Here is a 15,328-nt window from a genome sequence, read left to right on the forward strand (position 1 = left end):
TAGAAAGAATGTCTTTATTTTTATGTACATAAGCTGTTGAGTTTAAACACCACGTTAGGAACCTTTGCGAAACGTATCCGTAGTCAGGCAAACTTTTGTTATGTTCTTTCGCTCAGGCGCATGACGAAGATGCCCTGAAGCTTGCAAGACTTCGTTTTTGTTCGCTGAATCACAAGAAAAATTATGCGGTTGTGAGCAATGTTGGGAGAATACAAGGGCCAGATGTCGTTGCCCTTTCTGATACTTTGGCGAACAGCATAGAACAGGCGTGCTTTTAATGAACATGTGTTTTAGTCTGGAGAGAATTGAGACAGCCACTGATTAACACCCTGTACAGCTCATGCTAGCAGCTCCCACTTCACGAGAAGCTTGTCGTCGTACATGTAGCCGTCTCTTATAAGTTCCTCCAAACTCAACGAAGGGACCTCAACCTTAATTAAGCGTTTATCTGTCTCCGCTGGTCCTTGGGGTGCAGAGGAGGTTGGCTTAAATACGACTGCGTGTACTGTGTCTTTCACTGCATTTATGAAGCTTAGCTTGATTTCGTGCCTGAACGGCCATGCAAGAGCTTCATCCACATAGCCTTTGGTGATGAAGAAGCAAATATGAAAGCTTGCTGAATCGCCATGTTTTATGAATTTTAAACCGGGTTGCAGGCAGTAACCGCGAAGGTATACTATCTTGGTGAAAAAGTATTTGTGGCCATCCTTTACTGCACCTTCTTTAAGAGACTGCACATCACTGACGAAGAACACACAAGAATCCGGGCGCAGTTCAGCTAGCCGGAGTCCATTTCTGGCACCCTGCATTGCTCGCTGACTGCATTCACCGCCGTCAGCTGTTGATGTTTCGAGGACAGGCAAAGCCTCCGCCAGTCTTTCAGCATTCTGTTCTGAGGCGCTAACTACATCATTTCTTGTTATGTGACCTACTGTCTTCACAGTGGTGGAAAGATTATGTATCTCACTTCTGCCCGCCATTACACATGCTTTCATGCGTTCATTAGATGCGAGTATTGCAACCATGTCTGATGCGGAACTCTCTTGATTCCGCCTAACTGTCTCTGCCAGTGCCCCCAAACTTTGTTCTACAGTGTTCGTGCTGTGGCTCACTTCGTTGCTTAGCGTTTCTCTCAACGTGTTCAAGCTGTGACAGACGTCGATGAGTATCGCATCCCGCGGGGTTTCGCTTACAGACAACCGCTCGAAAAACGCCTTCATTTCACAGGTCTGCTGTTCCAACGACCTACTGAAGAATGAAAGAAAAGCTTTGTCTTTGCAGCTTAACTGCGCTTCCCATTCGGATGCGAGAGGCATTACTGGCTCCCGACACTCCGATCTCAGATGCGAGCAGACATCTTTGCGAAGAACCCTGCCCGAGCACTTGGAACAGGAGGCCAAGTGGTGTCCACATTCATGCCGGAAATGCCGGTACATCTGCGAAGCAGCCATGACAGCCCTGCAGCCTGCTTCTTCGTTCCAGCATGCAACCTGAAAAAAAAAAAGGGGTCCAGTTTGAAGCCAGACTAACCATTTTTCGACACGTAAGTTTCTCTGTTTTGTTTCTTACTGATTACAAGGCAGAACAGTGCAAGCTACACAAGGACAAGAGAGTAGACGAGACACACACAGCACTGTGTGTGTTTGGTCTACTTTCTTGTCCCTGTGTAGTTTGCGCTGTTCTGCCTTGTGGTGAACCAACTGGGCCACAATGTGTTACTCTTACTGATTAATGGACGTAATCGCAGATGACTCTTGTAAACATGGCAGCAACATATTGGTTCTCATTTTTTTACACTTTTTTCTTTATTCGGTGTGCCACAAGGCACAGAGGGTCAGAAAAATAAGGACGGATTAGAAAGATATTTGAAAGGGCTATAAGTAGCCTTGCAGTCAGTGTAGGCATTGCTAGTGTAGGCATCATGCCAGTGTAGGCATTGCTAGGGTGCCTCGATGCGTAGGGGTGCCTCCATGCAATGAGGGTAAGGACAACTGCGTCGTCTACTATGATGCCCGCCATTTTCGCTCCCACTGCATGCAGGTTTCTTTCTCGCACTGGGAGTGCTGCTCGCTTATCACTTCTGACAGGCGCACACGAGAGAGAAAGAAAGGAGGAGAGGTCAAAAATTTAAGAAAAGTGCGGATGTGCTTTTTTTCACATGAAAAGAATGACATTCTACATGCTTGTCAAGAAAGTGTGGCGAACATGCAAGCGAGAGCATTTAATCTGTAAAAAAAATGAGCTGACGCAGTCTAAGCATCAGTGCCTTGGTTTTGCGCATATGCTTTGAAGGGATAAAACATATCAGAAACGGTAATGAAATATATTAGCTCTCGCCTATTCACCAAGGTATTACCAATTTGTGTTTCTGAATGAGAACAAACTCTATTATTCAAGCTGACAACAAAATATTTATTCATTGCTAACACATACAATTTAACAAGGAATATGGTCCAGGAAAATTGCACTTTCAAAATTTAACATATTAGGAACATGGCCATAATTTATAAAACAACTGTAATCCCACATGTACACAGATGCACACTTCATAGTGAGCGAAACGTTTCGCAAAAGTTCACATTCCTTCTTCCTTATAAAAGGCTGACCCCTGCACAAGTCTCGCTTCCATAGCCACTGAGATTAGTGCTCGGAATTTGGCGAAGATAAATTCGTAGCCTCACTCAGGCATAAGCAGCAATTAGCATTTTTTTTAATTCGTTCCTTGTGAGCCAAGCATGTTTTCAAAGAGGGTTGGTCTATTTCTTCAAGGTCTGCTATTAGAGCACGAAGCAGCGACTCCATGGTGAAAAATTTGCTTCAATAAGGGAGTAATTACTCATTGACATCCACCCAAGCACAGCCATACCCGGGACTAGGATGAATTTTTCTTTAACTATGAAGTTTCTGAGAAAGCTGTATAGCTTTCCTCTGTAGCTGTATGACTGCGCTCGGGTGGATGTCAATGAGTAATTGCTTCCTTATTACAAATCTACTCCACCTTGGGGAATTCCCCTAAACATCTGACTAAAATGTTCTTCGTAGCCTTTCAGACCTTTCATAACCTCACTGCTTGGGTATATGAGGCTTTGCCCATCCTCGACGTACTCTTGAGTGCAGTAAGGGAAGCATACTAATTATCAGGGTTGCCAAGGAGAGCAGCCTTGCATTGCACTATGCACAAGTTACAGACTTCAAAATAAAGCTGCCAAGGTAAAACAAAATGCGACATTCGGTTGATGAGAGCTGTTCAATGAATAGAATTTGTGAGTCATTGATTTCATCGACTTCTTTTTTGGTACATTCCATCTTGCCTTGTTCAAACAGATCAACAAGGTATGCGCGGTAATCAAGTTCATAGCTTGTTGATCTTGGCATGTGCAGAAACTGGCTGGCACTGACGAGTCTGAGGGCACACTTCAAGTCATATGCTGTGGGCACTGGCTTCATGAGCCCCACCACAGAAAAAAGGTTTCCTAGGCAGTCTTGTAATAACCTGCTCATGAGAAGGAATTCATACCCTTCACTGCCAAGAAGCACTTCTAGAAGGCGAAGGACAGCCGTTGTCGCAATTAGGACCCGAGCCATTGCCCACTCTGAGTTCTCTGATGGTGTCAACTGCCCTGCATAGAGTGCCCAAAGCAGTGTGGTATTTTGCTATGTTTCGGCTCAGCGCCATGGTGGGATGGCGTGATGACATTAATGCGTACCACCTGGATTCACCTCTTTCTGAAGCTTGCGAACCTGTGCCTGTAGATTTCGGACATTGTTTTTCGATTTGTTATGATGTTCTTCCAACTTATCATAGGCTGCTGGGAGGTCTACAATCTTCTTCCGAATCTCTGCTGGCTCAGAATCAAATGAATAGGTTGCACTGGCTAATACGGTTTCTACACGGGGTACATCCTCGAAGGTCAAAGAAAGTTGCCCAATAGCATTGCTGGCCTTCTGTACTCCACGATCTCTCAGCTGACCCTTTCTCTGACTAAGTATCAGCCGGTGGAAATTCTTGCGTAGTTAAAGGAAGAAGGGTGTCATTCAATTCCGGTGAAGAATCTTGTGGGGCTGCACCGTCACTCATTAAGGCGGGCACAGACGCTCCTCATTCTCTTGGTGGCTTTCGCACTTTAGGAAGTTCTGAAAGCAGATAAACAAAAACAAAAAGGGGGAATGCGCATTACACATAAATAAAACAGTGGCACAAATAGAAGGTACGCCAAAACATTTACTACGCATGTGCACGAGTCATTTCCTAACATCACTTTTCAAATGCAAGTAATCAGGCGATAAACAGCTGTGTACAATATTCCAGGGTTATGAGCCACCTCACCTCTGAAGGGGAACACTGTTGGCAGAGAATTCGGCTTGAGCTTATTCCACCCATCCGTGCGGTTCTGTTCGAAGCTGCTGTCTTCAAAGTGAGCCTGCAGACGAATTTGAAGCTGAAATTAGCGGCGTGTTTGCAGCATGGAAATGATGAGAACACACATAAGTAGACAAGCAGAACATAGTCAAAAGATGAGGCAGATTTTTAGAATGAGCACCTGAATCTGCACGTAACATATTTTTATCTCATTCACTGACTTAATGCAGATACTGTAGAAGCTTGGGCAAGTTGGTGTGACATTATTTTTCGCAGCGCAAGGGACAAAGCACGGGACGAGTTCACAGACACGGCGCTGAACTTACAACTGGTTTTATTGAGGCGATTGCTACTTCTTAAATACAGTGGCAACCGTAAGGGCTGAGCAAGGGCTACAGTGGCACAAGACCATCTGCACACGTTTTTCTATTGTCATCAAGAAAACGCAGTTCTTTTGCAGACAGAGCTATTGAGGCGACACTTACGCATTCATCTTTGAATCTATGGATTTCATGGGCTTCAATGATTTCACGGGTGATTTTTGTTCTAGTATCTGACAGCACACGGCACTGACTGAAAACTGGATAACACGGCCCTTTCTTGTTCTTTTTTCTATCTTCTGTGCAGTCTCTGCAATGAATGCCAAGGTGATGGGATGTGTTGCTCACGTTGTTGTTATGTTCTGTAGCCGGTCGTTCAGACAACGACCGGTCTGTCCCGTGTAGTGCTTGCCACATGGTAGCGGAAACCTGTACACAGCACTGTCGCTACATGGTACAAAGCCTTTCTGGTGCTTATTATCACAGCCTACCTTCCTTGCGTTGCTGTTGTTTACAATGTGGCAGAGTTTTGAGAGCTTGTCGGGTGCGGAAAAAACATTTACATTGGCAGGCAAACCCACCCTTTTGAGATTATGTGAAACGCGGTGTATATAAGGAACAACCGCACACTTTGTTTTTTTTCTTGTGCCTTTTGGTGGCATCACTGCATCCTGAATTTTTGATCTCTCTCAATAGGTTTTCAGAAACAGCAATCAGAAAATCAGAAGGGTACCCTGCTGCCTTTAAGCGCACCACCTGATTCTGATAGCTGTTCTGAAAGCGCAGCATCTCAAAGTTGTGTTTTAGAAATGCCCTAGAAAAATCATGCCCCCATGTGATGCAAGACAGCTATCAGAATCAGGTGGTGCACTTAAAGGCAACAGGATACCCTCCAGACCTTTTGATTGCTGTTTCTGAAAACCTATTGAGAGAGATAAAAAATTCAGGATGCAGTGATGCCACCAAAAGGCACAAGGAAAAAAACAAAGTGTGCGGTTGTTCCTTACATACACCGCGTTTCACATAATCTCAAAAGGGTGGGTTCGCGTGCCAATGTAAATGTCGTTTTTTCCGCACCCGACAAGCTCTCAAAACTCTGCCACATTGTAAACAACAGCAACACAAGGAAGGTAGGCTGTGATAAGAAGCACCAGAAAGGCTTTGTACCATGTAGCGACAGTGCTGTGTACAGGTTTCCACTACCATGTGGCAAGCACTACACGGGACAGACCGGTCGTTGTCTGAACAACCGGCTACAGAACATAACATGAGCAACGCATCCCGTCACCTTCGCATTCATTGCAGAGACTGCACAGAAAAAAGAACAAGAAAGCGCCGTGTTATCCAGTTTTCAGTCAGTGCCGCGTGCTGTCAGATAATAAACAAAAATCACCCATGAAATCATTGAAGCCCATGAAATCCATAGATTCAAAGATGAATGCGTAAGTGTCGCCTCAATAGGTCTGTCTGCAGAAGAACTGCGTTTTCTTGATGACAATAGAAAAACGTGTGCAGATGGTCTTGTGCCACTGTAGCCCTTGCTCAGGAACTGTCATTCTCAACATTTTGTGTATCTGTGTTTTTTCTTTTGAGATTGGTTGCCACTGTATTTTAGAAGAGAAAATCACCTCAGTAAAACCAGTTGTAAGTTCAGCACCATGTCTGAGAACTCGTCTCGTTCTTTGTCCCATGCGCTGCGAAAAATAATGACTTAATGCGTCGAAGTAGGACGAAGCATCGGGCTGACAGGCAGTGAAAGCATGAAACATCGCATATGTGTCAAAAACAACACGAGAAAACGATAGACGTTTAATCCAGATTGGTTCCTGTACAAACCAGTCGCACATTAATTGCCGCAGCTTGCCCATGCTTGACCTTAATGCACTTTGCCTTGATGCAACGTTTGGGCGATGACCGCAGTTCACCAGCTAGCACTTTATAAAGGCAATGAACCTTTTTATTTTAAAAGCAAAGTGGAAGCACATTTTGCACACATTACCGAGCGTAAACATTGTAATGTATAACCTTGGATGCAAACAAGCATGCAGAAGGGAATTGCCAACTCGCAAGGTAGTGCAACTTAATTTGTTGCTCTTTCGTGCAGTCGTTTTTTTTTTAGCACTGAGCAAGACCAATAGTGCAGATAAGACATATGACAGATACTGCCACTGGACGACATTTACCTACCGACATGCAGTATCGATAAATCACAATAAGCATAGCACTGAACCGACATGTGGCACTTACGCTGCAAATACACGAGGAGTTGGTCGGCCGCCACTTCGCATGCTTGACCCGCACCAGCCACAGAAGTCTTCTTTTTGGGTCTCTTGGAAAATGGAACATCCTCCAACCATTTCTCAAATGGTTGGAACACTGAGGAACATAACATCCAGGCATTCCACGTCGAAGAAAGCCACGAAAACGCATCAGCACTACGCTTGCGCCCACACAGCAGCAGCACACGGACGACGACGTGGGCAACACAATGGTGGAGGGAGCACGCGAAACTGGTCAAGGCAGCGTCAACTGGTTCAACGAGTGTCTTCACCCTAAGAGGGGGCGCACGCATCAAGGCACCCTAGGCATTGCCCGTCTGCCACAAGTAGAATTGGGAGTAACTGTTCTAAGATAGCCCAGACCCCTAAAGGACCTGAGGGGCGCTCCACTGATGTCTCTAGGAGTGTCCACAGCAGGAGCTGCACAGCACCCACAGGCATGGGGGTACTTGTCAGGTGCTGGTAAAATGTGGCTATGCCACTGGTGCCGAACTGCGTAGGTAAGGGTCACTCAGACCTGTAGCCACCTCAGAGGCACCTTCTCTACCCTAATTCAATCGCGGGGAAGGTTGGAGAAGGTTGGTTGGTTGGTTGATGGGGTTTAACGTCCCAAAGCGACTAAGGCTATGAGAGACGCCGTAGTGGAGGGCTCCGGAAATTTCGACCACCTGGGGTTCTTTAACGTGCACTGACATCGCACAGTACACAGGCCTCGAATTTCTCCTCCAAAGAAATTCAGCCGCCGCGGCCGGGATCGAACCCACGTCTTTCGGGCCAGCAGCCGAGCACCATAGCCACTGAGCCACCGCGGCGGCGCGGTTGGAGAAGGACGGCATGTGTACGCTGCCTCAGAGAGTCAGATGATGTTATATGGGTTAGAAGTGGATCTGTCAGGAGGGAGATAGGAAGAGTTTGAGGTAGGTTGGTTGCACGCAAAGAGCATCGGTTTCGGTATTATGTGCACCTCGTTAATAATTACAGGCACTGGGTATAAATGGCAAACAGTGTGGATAGACTGGGCAACCTGAAAGGTGCCACCATAAACTTTCTTTAGGTGCTTGAGCGCTCCTTTGGAATCAGTGGAAACATGAACTTAGCCATAGGGAAGGTTGCCAGTTAAACCTTTCATGGAATGCAATACTGTTAGACAACGAAAGAGAAAGTGTCAGTGATGTGAGCTTGGCGGCCGTTAAGGTGAGGTTACGTTGGGATAACGGAAATGGCACATCCTACTGAACTGGTTAGGGTGACATCAGTGTAAAGAATGCAACCATCCAATAATGAACAATAGTGTGTCTGATATCTAGGGGAAGTCAAACGTGTCTTCTTGCGAGGAATAAGCTTTTTTCTTGTGAACTAACAGCAGCCGAAGGAGAGGGTTAAGGTTGGAACGAGGGACAGAACGATGTTTTTTGGATTTTGTTGGTTGGTCACGGACAACCGATTCTCTCACTGTGTAAAATTGGGAATATTCCTGTTGCAGAGGGACACTATTGGGAGGGATTTGGGTCCGGTGACGATCCGCGTGGCTTCACAGTTTGTTTCAAGGGCGGCCCATGGATCCGAGCTTGAAAGATGGCCCGAACAATACATTGAGCAATATTTGATGCGGCACTACCAGAGCGGTATGCAGTACAGTGGATGAGACCAAGTGTGTCTGTAAGTCCCTTGCAGTACTATGGAAGGTAGAGACCTCCTCAGCCAATCAGGAGAGCGTATTAAACGTGTTCCACTGCTCCTCGTCATCTGCTCGCGGCGTACAAAGATATGGTTAGAAACGAATACTAATCAACGCAGTCTATGCACCTTAAGGGTATGCATGCTTACATACACTAAACGCAATCATTCTGAAGGAAGTTACACCATTTGTCACATTCGCACATTTAGTTCAGCATATGCAAATCGAGACACAACAATAAGCTTGGCCTAGTAATACCATATGGATGTAGCAACCATTTTTGTTAACAACCCACGCTCTTTAGGCTTAGAAAAGGCAGAATTGTCACTTTAAATAAAGAAAAATAGAGCAAATTTATCGCTCTCCACGCAAAAATAAGTCAGCCATTGTCAGTTGGCTGCATTTCAATGGAGGCGAAACACAAAGGGCGCCCGTGTGCTGTGCGATGTCAGTTTAAAGATCCCCAGGTGGTCGAGATTATTCCAGGGCCCTCCACTACAGCACCTTTTGCTTTTTCCTTCTTTCACTTCCACCTTCCCTTTCGGCCGGTTCCAGTGTCCACAGAGATCCGAGACAATTACTGCACCATTTCCTTTCATTAAAATCTAATTTTGAATTTGCCAGTCGCGTTCCAATGTTCACAGCAAGCATGGGAGATTCGACACAGCAACGGACTCAGGTAGTAGTACAATCGACACGTTTTTTCTTTATTGTCACTTTCGCCAGCTTTGACAGCTGGTGTCTCTTCAAGACCAGTACTTTATAAAAAAAAAAGCGCTTAAAGGTCGCTATATGATCGCGACAAGGTTGCTGTGTTATTTTTATATTATCTGAATTTTCTCATCGCTGGTCGTTAAGAACCTGGCAAACACAGCAAATACTACACCAAACGCCACTCTGATCAGGCAGAAGATGCGCACTTGAATGCAAATCTTAAAATGAAAAGCAGAATCACTTTAAGTACTTGTAGTAGGATAGAACTGAAAAAAACAGCAGCTGCTAACACTGGGCCATGGTCCGCTGCATTTTGTATTACTCCGCTGGCTAATCGCAACAGTATACGAAATCTTTTTAATGTCTGACCATATCAAACAATCAACAAATCAAAATTCTAGAGCTCAATTTTTTTCTTGTCATAAGCTTCTTGTTTAGGTAACGAACATTTAAGCAGCACACTATTTTTTCTTTGCAGAGGAATTCTGTGCGCAAAGGCTGAATGTGGACGGAGCTTCACTCCAGACTTAAGTAGTATCCGACTACAGCTCAGCACAATGCAGGGCAATAACCACCATATGATATTGGAAGACATTTATAACGATTGCACAGCTACCATAATTCTCCATAAAGTCAGCAATAAAATTCCAATAAGGAAAGGTGTCAGGCAGGGAGACACAATCTCACCTATGCTATTCACTGCCTGTTTACAGGAGGTATTTCGGGGCCTGAAATGGGAACAGTTGGGGATAAGTGCTAATGGAGAATACCTAAGTAACCTGCGATTCGCTGATGACGTTGCCTTGCTAAGTCACTCAGGACATGACCTGCAAAGCATGATCAATGAATTAGACAAGCAGAGCAGAACGGTGGGGCCAAAAATTAACATGCAGAAAACCAAAGTAATATTCATTAGTCTAGCAAGAGAATAGCAGTTCGCAATTGATGGTGCAGTGCTGGAAGTAGTAAGAGAATATATATATTTATGGTAGGTAGGGACAGCTGATCCGGACCATGAGAGGGAAATAACTAGAAGAATAAGAGTGGGGTGGAGCGCTTATGGCAGGTTATTTCAGGTCATGAATGGCAGTTTACCAATGTCCCTCAAGAGAAAAGTATACAACAGCTGTATCTTACCGGTACTCACCTACGGGGCAGAAACGTAGAGGCTAACAAAGAGGGTTCAGCTTAAGTTAAGGACAACGCAACGAGCTATGGAAAGAAGAATGATAGGTGTAAAGTTAAGAGATCGGAAGTGGGCAGAGTGGGTGAGAGAACAGACGCTAGTTAATGACATCCTAGTTGAAATCAAGAGGAAGAAGTGGGCTAGGACAGGGGACGTAATGTGAAGGCAAGATAATCGCTGGTCCTTAAGGGTAACAGAGCAGATATTACAAGAGAAGGCAAGAGTAGCAGGGGGCGGTAGGAAGTTAGGTGGGCGGATAAGATTAAGAAATTTGCGGGATTACGGTGGCCGCAACTGGTGAAGGACAGGGTTAATTGGAGAGACATGGGAGAGGCCTTTTGCCCTGCAGTGGGCGTAGTCAGGCTGATGATGATAGCTCAGCACAGTGAACATAATTTTTCTTTCTAAAGAACAGTGACATCGCATCTGCCTTACTCAAAGCAACTGTACGACTAGTGCCCAGCAATTTTACGCATTCTCAGGAGTAATTGCGGTTGGGTAAAACAGAAAGCACAGTTCATCGTGTGAAAAAGCTGCCTCGCATTGTCCTCCTTGCACTAGCAACAGGGCATGTTGTAACGGTCCGGAGGTTATGCATTGTAGACGATTAGTGTCTCTATACTTTGTGCTTTCATTTAATTAATAAACGTAACCACCCGACTTGCCAACTAGGAGCAACTGCCGACCGCAGCGCCACCCTTGTTTCAAACATGACGCTTGTCTATGCACTTGCGTCACATTGCGACAGAGTTTGCAAACGGCAGAGAAGCTATTGTGACGTAGAACGCTGCGCTTTTTTGCTATCTCTTTACAAAAGGGGGCGGGAGCTGCGCTGCTTGTCTGCTGCAATCTGGTTGCAACTTGCCATCGCGCTTTCCGCCCCAGCTCGTGGTGAAGCCTTGGCGTTCCTGACGTCCGTAACGCGCTCCGCTGCTGTGCAGCGTCTACGGAAAATTTGTAGCAACGCTCGACCCAGCTGATTCACCCCTGACGACAGCAAACTTTTCGATACCACAGGGAGGGCTAGCGCTGTGGTTGCGCACAGAATTCCGCTCACTGCGATTCGTATGAAAACATATTACAAGAAGTTATGTTTTTCTTCACTTACCTCTCTTCTCAACATGTCATCCACAGGGCATTCCTTCCAGTCGACTTCTCCGTCCTGCCCGTGTTGGTTGTCCAGAGGACATACCATTCCGCCGTCCTGCGCGCACTGTTCGTAGCAAGACTCGCATAGCACATGCATGCAGGGAAGCAGAGCGGTCCTCACGCACACAAGTCCGCAGGCCCCACATAGCCTGTTCTGTGGAATCGGTTTGAGGAAGTGCAGAGGCCTCCAGTCGAGCTCCGCTGAGAAGCCAACCAATGTGTACCGCAGTCCTACGGGAGGCATCGTTCACCAAGCTTGCGCCGACTGCTGTGCGGGCTACGCGAACGGGAGATTACACAAACACCGTAATCTCGACTTTTCCGGGTTTTCCCGTTCACTGATCTCGGCGCCTTCGACCCACGTGACGCGAGAAGAAACCGGATGTACACAGTACCGGATGTTTGCACCAGTGTTGCTAGAAAATATTGGTTTGCATTTACTCTCAAACCCAGACGTTGCTTGCTCGGCTTCCTGCATGGCTCGGATTGCTTTTGTTTTTTTTCCTTTGTCACGTCGCCATCACGCGCGTTTTTTGAGGCAAGCTGGTCAACCGGGCTCGACGAAATAGTATGTTTTGACGGCACCCCTCCCTGCAGCAGGCTTGTCCGAACTGTGGTAAGTACTGCGAAAAGGCAGTATTTCGTACTTGTCCGCCTACTCCAAACGAGCATTCAGCGCATTCAGCGTTGCTGTACCACCGCGTTGCGGTTTGTTGCGATTAGATGTGCGGCATCTTCCTGTGAGTTTATTTCGCCCGTGTTTCCTCTGAGTACCGCGACGAGCGCGTTTCCATGCGCCTGAACAACACAGCCGCGCATAGTTAATTGCTACCTGTGCTTCGATCGCTCGTCGGTACGTGGCTCGCACGAAAGCACCTTTCTTTTGTCTTCCATTTTTCCTGAACACTTCTACTTTGCCCACGACCGCTGCTGTTTGGGTAGGAACAATCACTTCTACGTGTCTTCGGTGTATGCCGTAAAAATCTTGTTGCACACCGATTGTGGAAACAATTGTCTTTCTCTCATTTTCATGGTCTCGCCTGCACCATGTATACATTTGCTTCACAAAAGATGAGGAGCATTTAGTTGGACCGTTTGTATGCATATGTATCCTTGCGGAGTATTGCAGTACGGTGCCAAAAACCGGTTGCGTGCACGAGGGAACTAAAGTTTAACTGTAGGTTGCCCCTATGTGAAATGAAACTGATCTACTTTTGATTAAGATGAAGCTCCTCGGCAGAGCTTGGATTTCGCCCAGGACCATCGCAACGAAAACAATATATTGCTATTGCCATTTGATGCTGCAGTGAGGTCTTAGAAGTGAATTTACGAGCTCTCATTTGAGAGTAATCATGCTTGTACAATATATATATGCTGTGGGAATGTTCATCCCATTATAGGCTGAATAGCTCCATCAGGGGACTGCCTTTTCTTTAGTTTGTTCTAACTATTGGTTAAACCTCTTGGATAAATGATGCACATTACTCTGCAAAGATCCGTGTTGCAGTGCTTCCTCTGTGACCATTAGATTTGTTTTTGGTTCCTAAGAAGGACAGTGGCCATGGTTTGAAGTCTTGCTTTGAAAGATACTTCATTTGCTTTTGAGGAAGTTGTAGGGAAGACTGCAGGTGCGCAGGTTTTCTACTGTTTTTGATTGGTGCAATTTCGTTGTCTTGCTTATGCATTATACACCTGTGTGTGCATCAAACTGCAGCTGCCATCGTTGTACCTTTTTTTTCCTTCCTGTTGTAAAAGGATCCTTCACATGTCCTACGCATTCTGGGAGTAGACATTTGTTGCATTTTTCTGATTACCAGTGTCCTCGCTTTTAGCTGAATGTGTAGACAAGGATGCCCTGGAAGTAAACGTTCGTCATCTTGATACCATCTTCACGTTGTTAACAGCGGATAGCTGTTATTGGCGTGGCCTGCTGCACGGACTGATGGCCCAGCATTTGGTGTGTATAAGAGCGCTGCATGGGCCGTAATTGTTGGCCCGGTACCCACTACCCATTCCGAGCCTGGCCTGCTTTCTCGAATACATGTCCTGCCCGAGCCATGGAAGCTCTTATCTACCCAGCCAGGCTCAGGCCCAAAACACAAAAGCTGTAAGCATGCTACAGAAGCTCAAATGTTGTTGTTACTATGAATTTCAATGAAAAATAGTCCATCGTTGGTAGAAGAGAGGTCTAAAATTCTTTAGTTTCTGCTTCAGGTTGATTTGGTACTTTTTAAATTTTTTTGGCCCAGAAAAAAGTGTAGTGCTTTGAATGCCACACATACCAATCTGCAGAAAGTAATCAACCGAAGCTCATTATTTGCTTCTTAGTTTCTGATTTAATCTTCGCGCGCTTATGTCAAACAGCCTCTAAGATTGCAATCGATTCACCACCAACACTCAAGAAGTCATGCAAGGCCAAAAGGCAGCGAGGTGTCCGCTTGTGTCTTGTTTTGTTTATTGGGGTTTAACGTTTGGGGCACTACGATTATCTGGAAGTACTCAGCTCTGTAATATCGAGCGCGAAACATTAGAAAGCCAAGGCGTGTGCTGGGGAGGAGTTAAGTGTGATGCACTCAGAGCTGAAAATCTAGCACCAAAACAGCAAAGATAGCCTCACAGTTCCTGTTCATCTCCAGCTATATCCGAATGATTAAAGCAAAATGTTTCGTCATTACGTGTGCACGGATGCCGCACTTATGCTTCAAGCATAACGATTTTGCGAAGCTATGAGAAGGTGGCAAGCAACAGTACCGGGTTAATTGATAAGACCATTGATCGTACTATTTCTGCCTTCCCGAGAGCACAAGGGTTGGAACAGTGGCTGGAACAGTGTGTTTCTGGCATTAAGGTGTTATTTCTTTCTGGTGAGTCTGCTTTTCTGTGTGTCACTTTGCAGGCAAAGCAAGCGTATTGGCAGGAGAAGGAGTACTAGTTGCCAGAGGAATAACTTTCTTGGATAACTGCTGTAAAGCTATGCAGATAATATCCTCAAGCTTGTATCCTTTCAAATGGGGCATCCAGTGCTCTGAATTTCTGGTGACGGCGTGATAAGTTACGCACGTCACAACCCATTGGGTTGTGTCAATAACACGGCAGGTCTAGGTTTTGCAGCAACCGTGTATGGACTGCCATGGCCTCCTGTGTTTTTTCTGTGCCTGCCGGATCACGGAACGAACAAAGGGGACGCGCCATCACTGCAGTTGCGCGGCGCCGCCACTCATCGTGGTGGGGGCGCCACTCACGTCGGGGTGCTGCGCATGCAGTTTCAGCGGTGAATTGGTGGTCGAGGGCCGCTCGTGAGACAGATTGCGCATTTTTCTGTGCATTTCCTGTGCAATTTATCGGCGTCCACGAATAATTCATGTTTCAAACTGGCTGCTTCTTTCTTAAATCTTTCTTTATAAATCTTCACGAGTAGCGGCTTTATAATTCAGCCTTCAGTCTTGCTTGCAATAGGTGGTTGACACCTCTCTCTCCCGAGCTGCTCCCAAGGCAATTCAGAAGGGTGCTTCTGCTAGGTAGCTTCAGTAGCATTTCCCTCCTTGTGTGCTCATAAGCTTTTGTTGACAGGTGGCGTAGTACGATGCAGTGGCGCACTACGTCTTCAGACCAAGTTAGTTTTTTTCGGCGAAAGTTAACAAT

At 45.9% G+C, this 15,328-nt stretch overlaps 1 protein-coding gene and 1 long non-coding RNA gene across 5 annotated transcripts in view; one reads left to right on the forward strand and one right to left on the reverse strand.

The window, feature by feature from the left end:
• LOC149329229 (THAP domain-containing protein 11-like) lies at positions 1–12,085 on the reverse strand. Of its 4 annotated transcripts, none has more exons than XM_089560164.1 (3): positions 6,928–11,632; positions 4,328–4,421; positions 1,502–4,134 (listed from the first exon to the last, which is right to left on the reverse strand). In XM_089560164.1, the coding sequence occupies exons 1-3, from the start codon at positions 7,035–7,037 to the stop codon at positions 4,078–4,080; spliced, it is 261 nt and encodes an 86-aa protein (XP_089416290.1). In that variant the 5' UTR covers positions 7,038–11,632; the 3' UTR covers positions 1,502–4,077. The 4 variants fall into 4 exon arrangements, with proteins under 4 accessions (XP_089416287.1, XP_089416290.1, XP_089416289.1 ...); XM_089560163.1 differs by having other exon boundaries at positions 4,323–4,421; XM_089560161.1 differs by lacking the exons at positions 1,502–4,134; positions 4,328–4,421; positions 6,928–11,632 and adding exons at positions 1–1,490; positions 11,646–12,084.
• LOC149329230 (uncharacterized) overlaps positions 11,912–15,328 on the forward strand; it is a 17,059-nt gene continuing 13,642 nt past the window's right edge. The window contains exons 1-2 of the long non-coding RNA XR_016285553.1: positions 11,912–12,302; positions 13,591–13,793. This is a non-coding gene — a long non-coding RNA (uncharacterized LOC149329230). The remainder of the gene's footprint in view (positions 12,303–13,590; positions 13,794–15,328) is intronic.

The sequence above is a fragment of the Amblyomma mixtum genome, chromosome 9 (genome assembly GCF_055824585.1).
Source record: "Amblyomma mixtum isolate Tamu chromosome 9, ASM5582458v1, whole genome shotgun sequence".
Classification (NCBI taxonomy): domain Eukaryota; kingdom Metazoa; phylum Arthropoda; class Arachnida; order Ixodida; family Ixodidae; genus Amblyomma; species Amblyomma mixtum.